This window comes from Arvicola amphibius, chromosome 4, assembly GCF_903992535.2.
Source record: "Arvicola amphibius chromosome 4, mArvAmp1.2, whole genome shotgun sequence".
NCBI classification, from domain to species: Eukaryota; Metazoa; Chordata; class Mammalia; order Rodentia; family Cricetidae; genus Arvicola; species Arvicola amphibius.
The window spans coordinates 57035490-57049738 of NC_052050.1; the positions used below are offsets into that span (position 1 = coordinate 57035490).

General features: G+C 52.2%; 1 protein-coding gene across 1 annotated transcript in view; it reads left to right on the forward strand.

Moving 5' to 3' along the window:
- Positions 1-3780: 3780 nt before the first annotated feature.
- Positions 3781-14249, forward strand: part of Hs3st3b1 (heparan sulfate-glucosamine 3-sulfotransferase 3B1) — a 37031-nt gene continuing 26562 nt past the window's right edge. Inside the window, exon 1 of the mRNA XM_038326723.2 lies at positions 3781-4789. Coding sequence (XP_038182651.1) covers positions 4248-4789 — 542 coding nt within the window. The 5' untranslated portion in view covers positions 3781-4247. The remainder of the gene's footprint in view (positions 4790-14249) is intronic.

A 14249-nucleotide genomic window follows, 5' to 3' on the forward strand; every position in this document is an offset into this window, starting at 1 on the left:
GCACCAGGCATCTCTGGGCCTCCCCAATTTCCATGCCCTGACCAGGGTGCCAGGAATCCCCGGCCCAGTCAGTATGCCCTGCACAGTACAGAAAGACTGCAGAGTGAGCGCGGCACTTAATCATCGCATCACAAGCTACCAGCCCAATCGTTGGGTGTCACACATTTTTTCCTTTATGTTATAAGGACTCGTATCTCCCTTGTGAGGCTGGCGGCTGGGTTCCCCAACGACCACAGGCTTTATTTAGTCAGAGTCCAGGTTCAGCCTCCCACTGAGACTGATGTTGGCTCTTCTTGCCTCAAAGAGGGACCTGGCAGTCCGTTGCTTTTCTAGCCTTTTTGGCGAATCACCGCCCCCAACCCCACCATCTCCATCTCCAGGGAATCCTCACCCACTCCCCCACCCTACGCTTAGCCTCTTGGCTGCCGCATCCTTAGCCTTGGGAGGAAACAGAAAGGACCCCGGCGCCTGTGACGTCCAGGAGGCGCCAGCAGTCGTAGGTATCGAGTCTAAACCTCTCCTTAAGGCGCTGCCGAGAGCAGATGGCAGCGACCATCAATCCAGCAGTGGCGCAGCCGGAGCGCTCCCTGGCGGGCGGGCAGGGTACCCGCGACCGCACCCACCGCCGATCCCTCCCGCCTGGCCAAGGAGGGCAGATCCGGCTAGCAGCTGCTCAGTTCCTGGGGCGGCTGAGCTGGCAAAGAGCGATGCTGAGGGTTCCGGTGGCAGGAACTGGGACTCTGGAACGCCGGTTCAGGCCGCCCAGGAAATGTTGCTCTGCAGTCTCCCAGGGACAGGCGGGGGTGGGGAGTGGTGGTGGGGGAGAAGCCACCAGAAAGGAGGCTGGTCGCAGGCATAGCTGGAGGAGGCGGCTGCGGGCTGCTGGACCAGCAGTCCCAACGACCCTAGGATGGAAACTCAGGAACGTGTTCTGCTTGAATCTTGGTTCAAGCCAGTCCTTTTAGAAAGTTTGGGGACACAACAGGTTGCTAGCAGCAGGACCTGGGGGAAAAGGGCAATGACTACCGCTGCCCTGCAGATTAGGACCGCCATCCAGGCCCTGGGTACGCGCCCCCACTAGTTAATCATAAATAAAACAACCCAAATAAGACCTCACAGGTGTGCTGAATTTGAATTCTCTCCTTAACGTATATTCCAAAGAGCAAACGTTGTGGATAAGATTATTGGAGGGAAATCTTTTCTTCTGGTTTTGGTGGTGGCTCTTGATGGATGCCCAGGAGCGACAGATAAGGGAAGGGGGTCCAGCTGGGCTCTCAGTCAGCTTGGCTTTCTGCTCTGCCTAGGAACGAACCTCGGACCTCACGTTTGTTGCGGTAAGGCCATGTAAGAGATTACATCTGCTGAGGTCTGATCGAGGGGAGCAGAGGCTCAGGTGTAACTCCCAAAGGCTGCAGGACAGCTTCTCAAGAGCCCGAAGGCAAAAGGGCCAAAGCCAGCGTTTGCCGTCTGCAACTCGCTGGCGCTGCGACTCTGACCTTGGGTGGCCGGTGCTTTAGCGTGGCCCAAGGGGAGACCTCCCCTATTGTTTTCCGCAGTGGAACTGAGTGGGCTAAGCTGCGACTTAGCCCTGGGGCGCTCAGCTCAGCGCCACACTCTTGGCAATTTCCGACGCCCACGTCTTTTGCTTCCACTTGCCGCCTTCCTCCTTCCACCCCCGGAAAAAGAGACTCCAAATATATCCGGTGGCCTCGATTTGTAATCGCTTACTTGCTCACTTTGCTAACCCACAGGACAGGGATCATTTTTATTCCCACTCAGTCAGGCCTGAAGGGAGCCACGTGGGAACTACAATTCACCACGCACAAATCAGTAACTTCCTTCCCATCTAAATAACGAGAACTTGAAAACGCGTTTTTCGGAGGAGTCACCGATGATGCTTCCATCTCGATCTCAAAACAAAAAGTCGGGCAGAAATGCATTTGCTCCCTGCATTAGAAGTTTAAAATAAAATGAAATTGACCGATTAAAAATGAGGGCGATTAAATCACTTCGAAGAACAAACATCTTAGGGGTAGCGGCGGCGGGAGGTTGGGGTTGGGTGGGATGGGGACGACACAACCCCGGAAATTCTAACTGCTGTAATAAACTATAAGAAAGAAAAGTGTCCTCCAACCAAATGACTTCCCTCCCGACAGTTTTGGCTTGGGCTCGAGCTAGATACACAGAGATGTCTAAAGAGCATAGCAGAGGCACGTAGGGTCCGGTGGTGACCGCTCTGTCATCTGTACCCTCTTTGGTCATCGCGATGGCTAGGATGCACTTTCAAATCCGAAGTGCGCAACTCAAACTCGCTTTCTTAGCTTGATTCCGATGGCCGAAAGCCGTACTGTGTCGGGGGAGCAGCAAGAGCTCCGGACCCTTGGAGACTTATTCCGGAAGGGAAAGTATGCCCTCTGGTTACCTGTACATTGGTCCCAGATAGCTGAGTGGGGGAGGGGGGGGAGGATAAGGTCTGTTCCGCTTCGCCCGCCCGTGCCCACCGGGAAGAGCAGCATGCCGTTGGCCGCAGAGTGAGTCACCTCCTGGGCCTCCGTGGCGCAGACGGGGGTCGAAATGAATGAATATTCTGCCCCGAATCGCACGCAGCCTGGCACCAGAGTCCTGTCGGCCTTGCGGAGGATGGGTTCCAGGCGATGAAAGGCCCCAAGTCACCCGGGTAAACTCCCAATATCCCGACCTTCCTAACTCTGAAGGCCGGCGCAGGAATTTAGCCCCGCGAATCACCAGCGCCCGCGCTTCCTGCACAAGTGCCGACAGTTTCTGCGAAGACCCTCTTGCCGGCCTCTCCCCTAGACAAATGTGCGAAATTAGGAAGGACTTTGGAATGGATTTTCATTATTAAATAGGTGCTACTCACTACTCGTGGATGTGCCTTATTTCGACATTCTTCTTTTAAAAAATGCTGGAGAAAAACGCCTAAGAATCAATGTCATAGGTCAGAAAGCCATTGTTTCTCCTAAGCAGGGGCAGGCAGATGCTGGCTTTATTGTTTATTTAAGAGAAAGGGAAGTTAGCGTATTGTCAAATTAATGTTGCCAAAGAACAGTTAGCCATATAAAACCTCCTACATGCGACTTTAAGTTTCAGCTAAGGTCTTAAATTAATCAAACTATCTCCCTCCCCTCTACCCACCTCCCCAGCCCTTTCAAGACAGTTGGGAAAGCGCAAGGTAGAGTTTCCGTCTGTCCCAGGCAAGCGCAAGGAGATCACCCTCAACAAATATTAAGACAGAACGGGGGAAAGGCTGTCAGTGACTTCCGCCCAGATTTCCCGTTTAAACTTCCTAAATCAGTCTGTTTCCCCTCCCCTCCCCCATCCTAGAGTGTGGAATTGGGTTCGCGGTGGGGCTTGGGTACAGGTTGGGGTTCCCTCTTCATCTGTCTCCGCCCTGCAGCTCTTACACTCAGGAACCGGATGGAATGGCGGAACTCTTGGATGGGGACTGCACAAGGCGACTACAGCCAAGACTGGCTCCAGGATCGAGTGCGGAAAAGCGCGCGTGTACAGGAGAGCTCCACTCAACTGGGTGGGACCTCTTCCAGCGCCCGGTCACTCCAGCATCCTCACCATCTGCTCCTGTCACCAGCTGGTGGCCCCGCCTCCCCGAGCCTGCCCCTTGAGTTCTGAAGCCAATAATAACCCCAGACTGCTCTACCCCCCCTTTCCGAGCCCTTTCCACACCCCCACGTTCCGAGAGACGATTGGCTGTTTCGACTTGGGTGAAGCTCTGACATTTGCATGCAGCTCGCGGTTCCTGGTAGGTAGCGCAGCCCGTCACTCGGAAGGCCGGGACCGCCCACTCTACCTCAGTGCCGGGCTCTCTTCCTGCGCAGTTCTCCTCCGCAGCCTCTGCGGACAAGCGCCGGGGCTGCTCTCAATCTCCTGGCTGCTAGGAGGCAGCCCCGGCGAGCTGCCGTGCGCCCCGTCCAGAGTATCCGGGGTGCGGGGTACAGCGTCCTCCACAGCGCATCTGCCCGCAATTCCCGCCGCCCTGACTTTGCGTTCCAGTCCCGGCTTCTGGTGGGCAACATGTCAAGAGCCGTCGCCGCTGCAGCTGCCGCCGCCACCCGGGAAAGAGCCGCAGCCTCGGCAGCAGCGCGCACACGAGGGCAATAAGCCGAATCCTTCGGGCGCAGAGCGGCAGGGGACCCTCCTGGTGCTCTCTGCTCCAGCAGGACTCGCGCCATGTGCTGAGCCATGCCCCTGGCCGCGCCCGCCGGCCGCGCATGGGGCAGCGCCTGAGCGGCGGCCGGTCCTGCCTCGATGTCCCGGGCCGGTTCCTGCCGCAACCGCCGCCGCCCCCGCCGCCGGTGAGGAGGAAGCTCGCGCTGCTCTTCGCCATGCTCTGCATCTGGCTCTACATGTTCCTATACTCGTGCGCCGGCTCTTGCACCGCCGCGCCCGGCCTGCTGCTTCTGGGCTCGGGATCCCGCGCTGCTCAAGCTCAGCCAGCCCTGGTCACAGCTCCGAATGAGACATTCCCTAAGATGCCTTTCCGGGCGTCGCTGGCTGCAGGCAAGGATAAGACAGTAGTCGCCGGGAGCCAAGAGGAGCAGAGTCCGGAGGCACCGGACTCCCCCAGCCCCATCTCCAGCTTCTTCAGCGGCTCCGGGAGCAAGCAGCTGCCGCAGGCCATCATCATCGGCGTGAAGAAGGGCGGCACGAGGGCGCTGCTGGAGTTCCTGCGCGTGCACCCCGACGTGCGCGCCGTGGGCGCCGAGCCTCACTTCTTCGACCGCAGCTACCATAAGGGCCTCGCCTGGTACCGGTGAGTTTCCTCTCCAGCGGCCCGCTGTGCTGGCCGCGATCCCGGCCGTGAGCCCCCACCTCCACCTTCACGCCCCCCCCGGAGCCGTTGCGCGTCAGGTGGGAAGGTAGCAGGAGTACAACTTCGGGCAACCGAGGGAGGGCGGGAACCAAAAAGCGACCTCACATTGTGGGTGGACGGTGGCAGAGAATCCGGGTGTGTGCGGCTAGGCTGTGACAGCAACCTACAGAAACTTGTAGCGGGGCGCGGGTGGCTCCGTGGTCCGCTGCGCTCTATAATCATTGAGGCGACCTGGCTGCAAAGACACCCGGCAGCTACTGGGGAAGTGACAGAGGAACCAGCTACTTTCCGGCGGCGGCGATATCCCACTCTAATAACTAACTCTGTGTGGCTAAGATTTTGTTGTAGTTCTCGCAGCCTGGGACGCGGGGAGGAGTGCTGTGGGAGTGTTGTGCGCCTCCGGGTCGCAGCCTCCTCCACACACCAACCGCTAGAGTCGCTTCTACTGCCCAGATGGGGAGGGGGGGGGGGCAAGGTAAGGCTCGGCGCCAAGGCTGCCTTGAGTCTGTTAACTTTTTGTTACAATTCTCCTTGTTACCGGAACCCGAAGGGGTTCTGACCCACTTGGCTGGAGAGCCCCTGTGTTTGGGATGGTGGCGGGGTTGTTGCGCCGCTTTGCTGGCTGCTGTGCGCCGGGCGTGGAGCTGTGCTGGTCCCTGTCGGGCAAAGGCGCGCACTGCAGCCCGCAGCCACTTCGAAGGCTTCTGGGCGCTCGCCCGGGGAGCTGCCGGCGCGTTGCCGTGTCCCTGGCCTCTGTACTGAGAGAGCCCCGGCCAGGACACTAGTTTCCGCGGACCTAGTAACACGTCCGGGCTCAAAGAATATCCCTGGACCATTGATTGAGAAATGGGGGTTGCTTCGAGGTCGTGACTTCCGGATGTGTGTCCAGTTCCAAAGGGACCCAGACTCCGGGGTCACAATCGCGACCTCTGCCCACTGCATCCCCCGGGTTGTTGGGCTGGTGTGAGCTGCTGGAGGGGTCACACCCCAGTCTCCGGAAACCCGGTCGGGTCCCCAGTCCCTTAGGTCACCACCCAGCCCTCTCCTCTCCCTCGAGTTTTTTTTTCCCCGACCCAATTACTTTCAAAGAGGGTCACGACTTCCGAAAATAAGGAGAGACATGAACCGAACCTCGCTCTCTGCTTCGACCATACTTTCCAGGACCCGGACGGCGTGGCGAATAAAAGGGCCTGACCCCCGAGGATTAAAGCAGCTCCTTTCCCAGCCTCGCCCGCCCCCTCCCCTTTGTCCTTTATGCTTTTTTTCCTTTAATTGTGAGGAGTTGCCCAAGTCTCGAGATTTAAGCCATCTGTGACAACCGCCCTTTTCTCGGTTCCCAGGACACTGCGGGTTAAGAATGGGGACTCGGATGCAACGTCCGGTTTCACGTCCCACCGGCGGGTATGGGTGCTCTTAACGGAGCCCTGGAATAACGCGGATTCTGGATGGGCCCGGAAGGGCCAATACTTTGGTGTAGCCAGGTGCAGTTTACCATGGGGTTAGCCTCGCTAACCATAGGCTATTTCCATCGATATGTTGATAATATTGCCTCTATCCCACATCCTCCCCATACACACCCCGCTCCTGGGATAATGTTCAGAGGACCGGGTGGCAGGCTAATGATTAGAACCATTTGTGGTGGAGCAGAGCCCAAGGCAACCCTGTTTTTTTGGTCAGACCCACATGAGGCCGGGTCGGGAGGAACTGGAAAGCGAGTCACTGCGCACTTGAGAGTGTTAGAGGCACCTGGGGCAGGCGGTGGAAATCCCCACTGGAAGATTCGCGCGGAGACAGAGGTGGCTGCCTCCACCTGCCACCGCCCTTGCTGCGCTGGAGGCCCTGGGCTGCACTCAAAGGGCGGAGAGCGCAGCCCAAGAGCGTGGCGGGGACCGGCGACCCGAAGCTGCAGCGCCAGCAGCCTCGGAGACCGGGCTCAACCAGGTCGCGGTGAACCTGGGTCCTCTACCTTCTGACGCCACCGGGAGGCACAGGCCCCGCGGCGGTGACCTGGTGGATCTAACTGCCATGGTACAAGAGTCCTGACTGCGGCCTTCCCGGGCTGTCTCACCAGGGATCGGCGTGCCAGCAGAGTTACTGGATATTTTGTTAAAGAAAAAAAAAAAAAATATGTAGAATGCTTTCTGTGTACTTAAAACTTGTAAATCACTTTAGACTTTTCTGGGTGACTGGGCCATTGTAAGGACTTCACAATTAATTTGAAAGCAATCCTGAAACTTTAATTTCAACAAGCGCCAGAAACCCCGACCCAGAGCGCTGCACCTATCCGGGCTGGAGTCCACCAGGCTCACAGGGCCAAATCAGGCCTGCAGGGTCCCTTCTGCTCTGTCCGGAGAGAGGCCCGCCCGCTGGAGAACAGCATAAATAATAATTAACCAGAGAGTTGCAAAGCAGAATAATGGTTAAAACCAGCCCTCAAAGCCAGAGTGTGAGCGAGGAGTGGTCTTTTTAAAGGCATTTGTGACAAAATGGGAGGGGTTGTGGAATGGTGAGTTTTGGGGTCAGCAAGCAATGGGTTGTAGAATGAGATCGTGGCTGTGTCTGAGCAAGTTGTTAATGAGTTTAATGGGTTAATACAAAGCCCCGCCAGGGGCCTAACCAGGGCCTGGTGGGTTTTCCTGGATGCCAGGGAATTTGCAGTCCTTCTAGCTCCCTACCAAGAAACCAACAGCCAATGGGTGACCCAGACTCCTGGTAGGCCAGAGTCTGCAGAGGTGGCAGCTTGGAGCTGACTCTGTGCCACCACCCAGACGTAATGATTCTTTACAGCACCCGAGTTTACAAAAAGCACCAAGCTAATGCGATCTAGTCCCAGCCTCTGGCTGCCTGAGTCCCACTTTGTAGAACTGAGTAGATTTTCTAGTTCTCTAATCGGTCTCCAAACTTAGACAGTGCGCGATGGTGATGTCTAAGAGCCTCATGGAGCTGTTGACTTTTACCCTCAGGTGGGAGTGCGGTGAAGGAGAGATTTGGGACTAGGGGAGCAGGAACTTAACCCCCCACCCCTAGGTGAAGCAAACCTCCAACCAGCTTGGTACCTGGATTTAAACTGGAGAAGTATTAATGCTGCAGTTTTTAAAAAGCATTTCTTCTTGATCCAGTTTAAGTTTTTGTATATTTCCATGAATTTGATGGTCCAAGTTTAGGAATTAACTTAGTTCTTGTTGGCTTGTCATTTGCTCCACATAGTTTACTGGTGGTGGGAACTCCTGTCACAGAATGGCTTTCCTTTCCATTTCGGAAAATTAGGCGGCACTTCAATGACCATCCCCCACCCCCACCCTGTGCCCGTGCCCGGGTGGGTGGGTGTGGGTGGGTGTGTGGGTGTGGGTGTGTGTGTGGGAGAGAGAGAGAGAGAGACACGTGTGGTTTAACAGTGTTGTAGTTAAACTGTCCTAAATGTTTGAACCAGGCACTGTTTCAAATGATCATGTTAGCTAGTTTAATCCTCATTACCATCCATGAAGTGGCTACTTTGATAGTGAGACACTGGCAAAGAGGTTAATCAACTTGCTCAAAGTCTCCCAGCTAGAAGTGGCAGAGGTCTTATTTCAACAAGAGGTCATTCTGTGCCAGGCTCCCTGATTTTAGTGACCAAAATATGCCGTTACTCATGTGTAATTATTCAAAGTGATTTCTGCTCTAACAGCGTTTGTGGGTTTCCTGCCCACCTCCAGCCCCCGCCCCACCATGTAGAGTGCCCACTCTATCATTTTTTATCTTAAAGCCTTTGTAATGTCAGGATGGTTTGGAACCATCCTACACTGGTTTCTAACTAGATGTGGACAGTCATACCGTTCTGGCACTTTTATTTCTCTGTACCACACAGCTAGAAGCAAAGGAGTCATTAAAATGACAAAAATATCCCTCAAGGATATTGGCTGAGAAAACAGCCAGTGTCTCCTGGAGGAAGTGGTTTATTCGATGCCATTTGCCCCTTGCAGGCCGGGAGGCCCAGGTTAAGTGACATATTCTCAAGCCCCTTGGAATTAATTTCTTCACTGGAAAAGATAGAATGATCCCAAGACAAGAAAGACACAAGAATGACTTTGCACTTATTAATCAAAAGGCAGATGTAGCAAGAACTCTGCAGTTTTCCTAGAGGTTCTAAAATCCAGCAATAAATGTCTCTCCAAGACCGCTGAAAATAGTAATTTCCTTTATATTTTTAGCTGATCTCCTGTCTCCATATGCCTAGTCTGTTTCGAAAAACTTGGTGGCCAGCCCTGTTATTGACTTCACTAGAGACTAAGATCTCATTGAGGATGGCCTGTTTCTAAATAATTGCTCTTCCTCGGTCCTGGAGTTTAAGGCAAGTATGGGACCCACTTCTAGGCTGCTGGGAGGAAGTCAGACATCTCCATTGAGATGCAACAATTTGAAATACAAACCATTATGTAAGAACGCTGTCGAGATTTACCAGCAAGACTGTGTAGCATGTGTTGGGCTCTGTTTTTAATTAGGTTCCTAAATTACACCATAAAATGGTTGATTAATCTTTTACAAGTTGGGGGGAAAATATAACATAAATTAACCTAATCATAAGTGTTTTCCCAGATGCTCAGTTAATAAAATTGTCAATATTTAATAGCGGCCTATTAGTTTTAGATAAATAAAATGCCAAAATGTATGAATTGAATTACACTTATTATCTTCCAAATGACCTTCCAGCAGGTCTGGGAAAATTAGTTTGTAGTTTATATCTTAGGACAAATTCTTAAAAGATAGGCTACTACAGTAAATATGGAATCAAATGCTGATCACGTTTGATTTTTGCATTTTTAAAAGAATCTACTTATTTAAGAAGTGGTGACTTAATGTACACTAATAATTACAAGATGTGTTTCCCCTGTCAGCAGTATTCTGTTTGCCATGGCAGAGTGATCTTACACAGCTCCCGATTTGCTCATTTTTTTTAATGTTTTGAAAAATCAGCACGTCACAAATTCTCATTCTAAATATGCTTGCTTCGGTTTAATCTTTTCAGTTTAAACCAGACTATGAGACATAAAGTTTTCTCCTACAAAGTGACTTTTTGAATCCCTAGACTTATTTCCAATTGAAAGTTGGCTAGGAATAAACTTTTTTTTTTTTCAAGCAAAACAAAAACAACGGGCAGCTCTCTGAGATCAGCATTATGTTGTTTACACAGCATCAGATCCGAAGCCCAGAACCAAGACCCCTGGGGTGAACACAGAAGTTAAACTGACTGACAGAAGTACAAAATGCCTGCACTACAGGCCCTGCATGGAGACAGCTTCTAGGGCTGTGAAGGGCATTTCCAGAGGGTTCTGAAGTTCCTGTCACTGGGTTATCCCAGAGAGCAAGAGGAATTCAGGGCAGGGCAGTGAGAGACACTTGACCCCCCCTCCCAGGGTGTGGCACAGTGTTGAGGGCAATGAGAGCATATCCTGCCTTCTTCAAGTGACAAGAAAGATGACATGGGACACCAGTATCACCGAACACTAATAGATCAGAAGACTTCTTTATAATCTAAATTGTTACCTTGTTAGGGCTGTCTAATTCCTTGCTCCCAGACTATCCTACCTCAAATAAAATTGCTGCTTATGCATATAGACTGGTTCTTATCCTTGTCCAGAGATGGGCGAGGTTACCTTTGAGGAGCAGTAATTATTCTTAGTAACTTGCTAGAAATTCCATATAGCCAGGAGGCTAAGTGTTACAATGTCCCTGGTGCTCAAGAAGCCCTACAACACCGTTCTGAAGCACAGGAGTGGCCCTCTATTATATCTGCTTAAAATTCTTTGATGTGTGCCCTTTACACACTTTGCTGTCATTTGATACTTTTAAAAATTAGCTTAAGTTCCTGACTCACTCAAAGAACTGACTTCACCATGACACGTGAGAAGCATGCACAATGAAGTTGTACTACTCCGCTTTTGCCCCACAAAGTTATGAAGTTCTGTGGCACAGCAGGGAGAATCCAATCAACAATAACGCATTATGTAACAGAAGAAACTTGTATGTCCCCACTACGAAGAAGGCGTAAGGTGATGGATATGCTAATGACCCTCGTGTATCCAGGAATTGAGACATCACATTCGGCCTCATGACTTCATACAAATGGTGTCAGTTAAAAACTACATGTAAAAGTTGAGTGTGTATCCAGGGAAATAGACGCTATTAAAGACCTTTAGTAAAGAGTTCACATTTCTCAATATTTAAAAGGACACGAAGTACGTTGGTTGTTAGAACGAGACATTTTCTTTGTGTGCAGGGTAGATGTGAACAGTAGTGAGCACCCTGTTAATATCAGGTCTCTGTCACTTACGGCCCAGCCTGACCATGACCATTCCTGGTGTGTCCATCCGCGACTTAGTGGGATGTCCAGATCTAAAAATTGCCTCACATAACTTTGCAGCGCACGCACGCACGCACACACACACACACACACACAGTAAGCTGGGATTCTGGGCATTGAGATCGGGGGTACCCAGTAAAGATTGTAAACTGCACTGCGAAGAGCCGAGAGAGAGAAGCCGTTTTCCACACCCTCTCCTGATGTGAGGGAGGAGCCGCCGCCCCCTATCCAGGCCTGGTGACATTAGCGTGCAATGGGACCCACGCCGGCAGGCCGCTGCCACGCGTGCGCTTCTGGCAGGACCTCACCTGTGGGGCTGAGCCGGGCGGAGCTGCCTCATCCCGCGCACATTGGTGGGAAGGGACTGCCCAGAGACCAATGGCGTCGGGCTTGCACGGAGGCCCGCCCACGGGCTTTCTCTGAGCGATTCTTTGCCCAGTTTTAGCCTCTTGTTAGCCTTGCAACAGCATTAGACTCACCAGTCCGGCAGGGCCAGCCTTCGGGACCCCAGCCTGCAAGCGTTCAGTGGAAACTAACTTCCTTCTGGCGTGAGGAGAGGGGAGCAGTTGCTTTCTTATTGCTGCAAGTGGCGCTGAAAAAACAAAATCCAAGATTTAGCCCATTCTTGCCCTAAAGAACAGACTCTGTGGAAGAGAGGAAGACTGGGAGACTGACACAATCAGACACCAATCCCTCCAGACCCCTCCCTGCCTCCTGGAAGCTGGTCCTCGTTCAGTCCATGCCTTACGAGTCCCTGGAGGCCTCCCAGATGATTGTTCCAGAGGCTCCAGGCATTTAGCATGTGCCAGCTCTGCCAGTTAACACAGATACACAAAGAAGAAACATCCTGTTTCCACCCATGAGCTCCACAGAAGCCCCAGGTGGGTGGGTGGGTGTGTACCGGAGCAAGTGGAGCAAAGCTTAAATCCAAGGCAGATCCCAGTCAGCTCACCCAGGCTGACCTTTATCTTGGGGTCCTTCTGGCTACTGAGTAGGTTGGATTAGAGGTGTGTGTAACCAGGCTCAATGAGTAATGAATGCACTCTTATAAACTGTATTTACTTTCCCCCCTACTGCTCTAACAAGGGCATATTTATTGGGCAGTTGCCTTCAAAAGATAGGCTTCATTTTCTGGAGCAGTTTTAGGCTCACAACAGAGGCAAATGTGAAGCGCAGAGATCTCCTGGGTACCCTCACTTCAATACATCATTCTTCTGATACCCATTCTCCACGTTTCTTACAGTGGAAGAGCCTGTGCTAACAGGTCTTCACTCGGACCTTGGTTCAAATAAGGGCCTTGCCATCACCCTGGCTTTCCTTAGCTGTTCGGGAGCTGTGAAGATGCTGTCAGTGTTGAGGATGGGAACTGTGTACAGCAGTCCAGATTTGGTGCTACTTTGGCAAAGGGTCCAGCGGGTTAGCCCCTCTCAGCTGTACTGGGCACGGAACACATCTTGCTCACCCCTCCCCCATTCCCTGTCGTTCCACATGTAGCCTAGTTCCCTCATTGGCAACCCTGGCATTGGAGAGAGCTGCATGCTCTGTTCCATGTCAAGGATGCACTTTTCATTGTGAAATTTCCGCAGCCTTGTTCTGTGCAGACATTCGGAATGGGGTTTACCATTTCTTCTCACCCATTTCGCTGCATTTGTATTTGAACCTCTGCAGTCATCCTGGGACAGGCCTTACTCGGCCAGGTGCCCTAAGTCAGTTTCAGCAAGAAATTTCTGTCTTGAAATGTTTAGTTCCCTAATAGATTTTTTTTCCCACCGGTTGGTAACTCTCAAGGTCAGTTCTTTGCCACAGATACTTTTATACCTGAGAAAGTCACTTATCTCTGATGCCAGCACCCCCTCACACAGCCAGGGCAGGACCTGAACTGAACCAAAGACACGGTGTGGGAGATAACTATGCTGCCAGCTCTACCACACAGAGTGGCTGCGGTGCACATTGGCCTGTTCTCTGTTTAGTGAGCTCTCTGGCTAAAGTTATTGGTGTTACAGGAATGTCTAATTCTCTGTCCCTCTCTCTCTCTCTCTCTCTCTCTCTCTCTCTCTCTCTCTCTCTCTCTCTCTCCACACATATGACATACAAAATATATGTTTAATTTTGCTTGACCTAGCATCTCCTTTTGAGCCAGAATCCTGTTTGTATCCTGTTTTCGTTCATGTCAACCATCATCTTGTGACGTGTTTGTCTCGATGCCAACTTGGAGTATGTTGGTGGAACAAGCCTCTGAGTTTTCTTGCAGTTCGTTGACCTCCTGATCCTGTTCTGTGTCTCTGCTTTTGCCTCCCTTCCTCCATCTCCAGCCTCCCTCCACCTTTACCCTAGGAACAGGTAGTAGCCCCTTCTTACTATTTGAATAAAATCCCATATGCAAGCCTGCCTCTTGGGCTCTTGGGGATAGCTGTTCAGATACAATGTGGCCTCCTCCAAGAGGTTTGCTACAAAGTGAACAATAACAAGGAGAAGCAATGGGCAGTAAATCAAAGGCGGGGGTTAGAAAGTGGCCAACTGAGGAGTGGGAGGCAGGCTTGCTAAGGAGAGTTTCAAGTCCGGTCTTGCCATTGGTTTCTTTAGCAGGCCTCCCCTGGCTGTTGTTCCCCAGAGCAGGCTAATTGCAGGTTCTGCTTTCCACGAACAGCCTAGGTCTGCTTTCAAAGGCGAGTCTTGGGGTGTTTACCGAGCAGGAGGGTGTTTGCCTGCGTTGGAAACGATGGAGCTAGTCTCCGCCCTGCTCAGCAGTGTTCCTGTGGTCTCTTGCGTGTTTTGCCCTGACCCCAAGATCATTGTTCTTCCTGGATGCAGTGCCGAGGTCTTCACTAAATAATGTGAACAACACTTCAAAACACCAACAGCCTGGGGCTGGAAGCAAAACAAAACAAAAAAAGCACATGTTCTGTTTTTGTGTCTGCACTCTTAGAGAATGCTGGAAGGCACCCTGAGCCCCACAGCACCGGAAAGAGAGGAGCTCTCCGGATTGGGTGTCATTAGGACAGGAGGTGGGTGGGACATTTTAGCTGAACAGCTGGGGGTTGATTACTGCTGGTGTACACT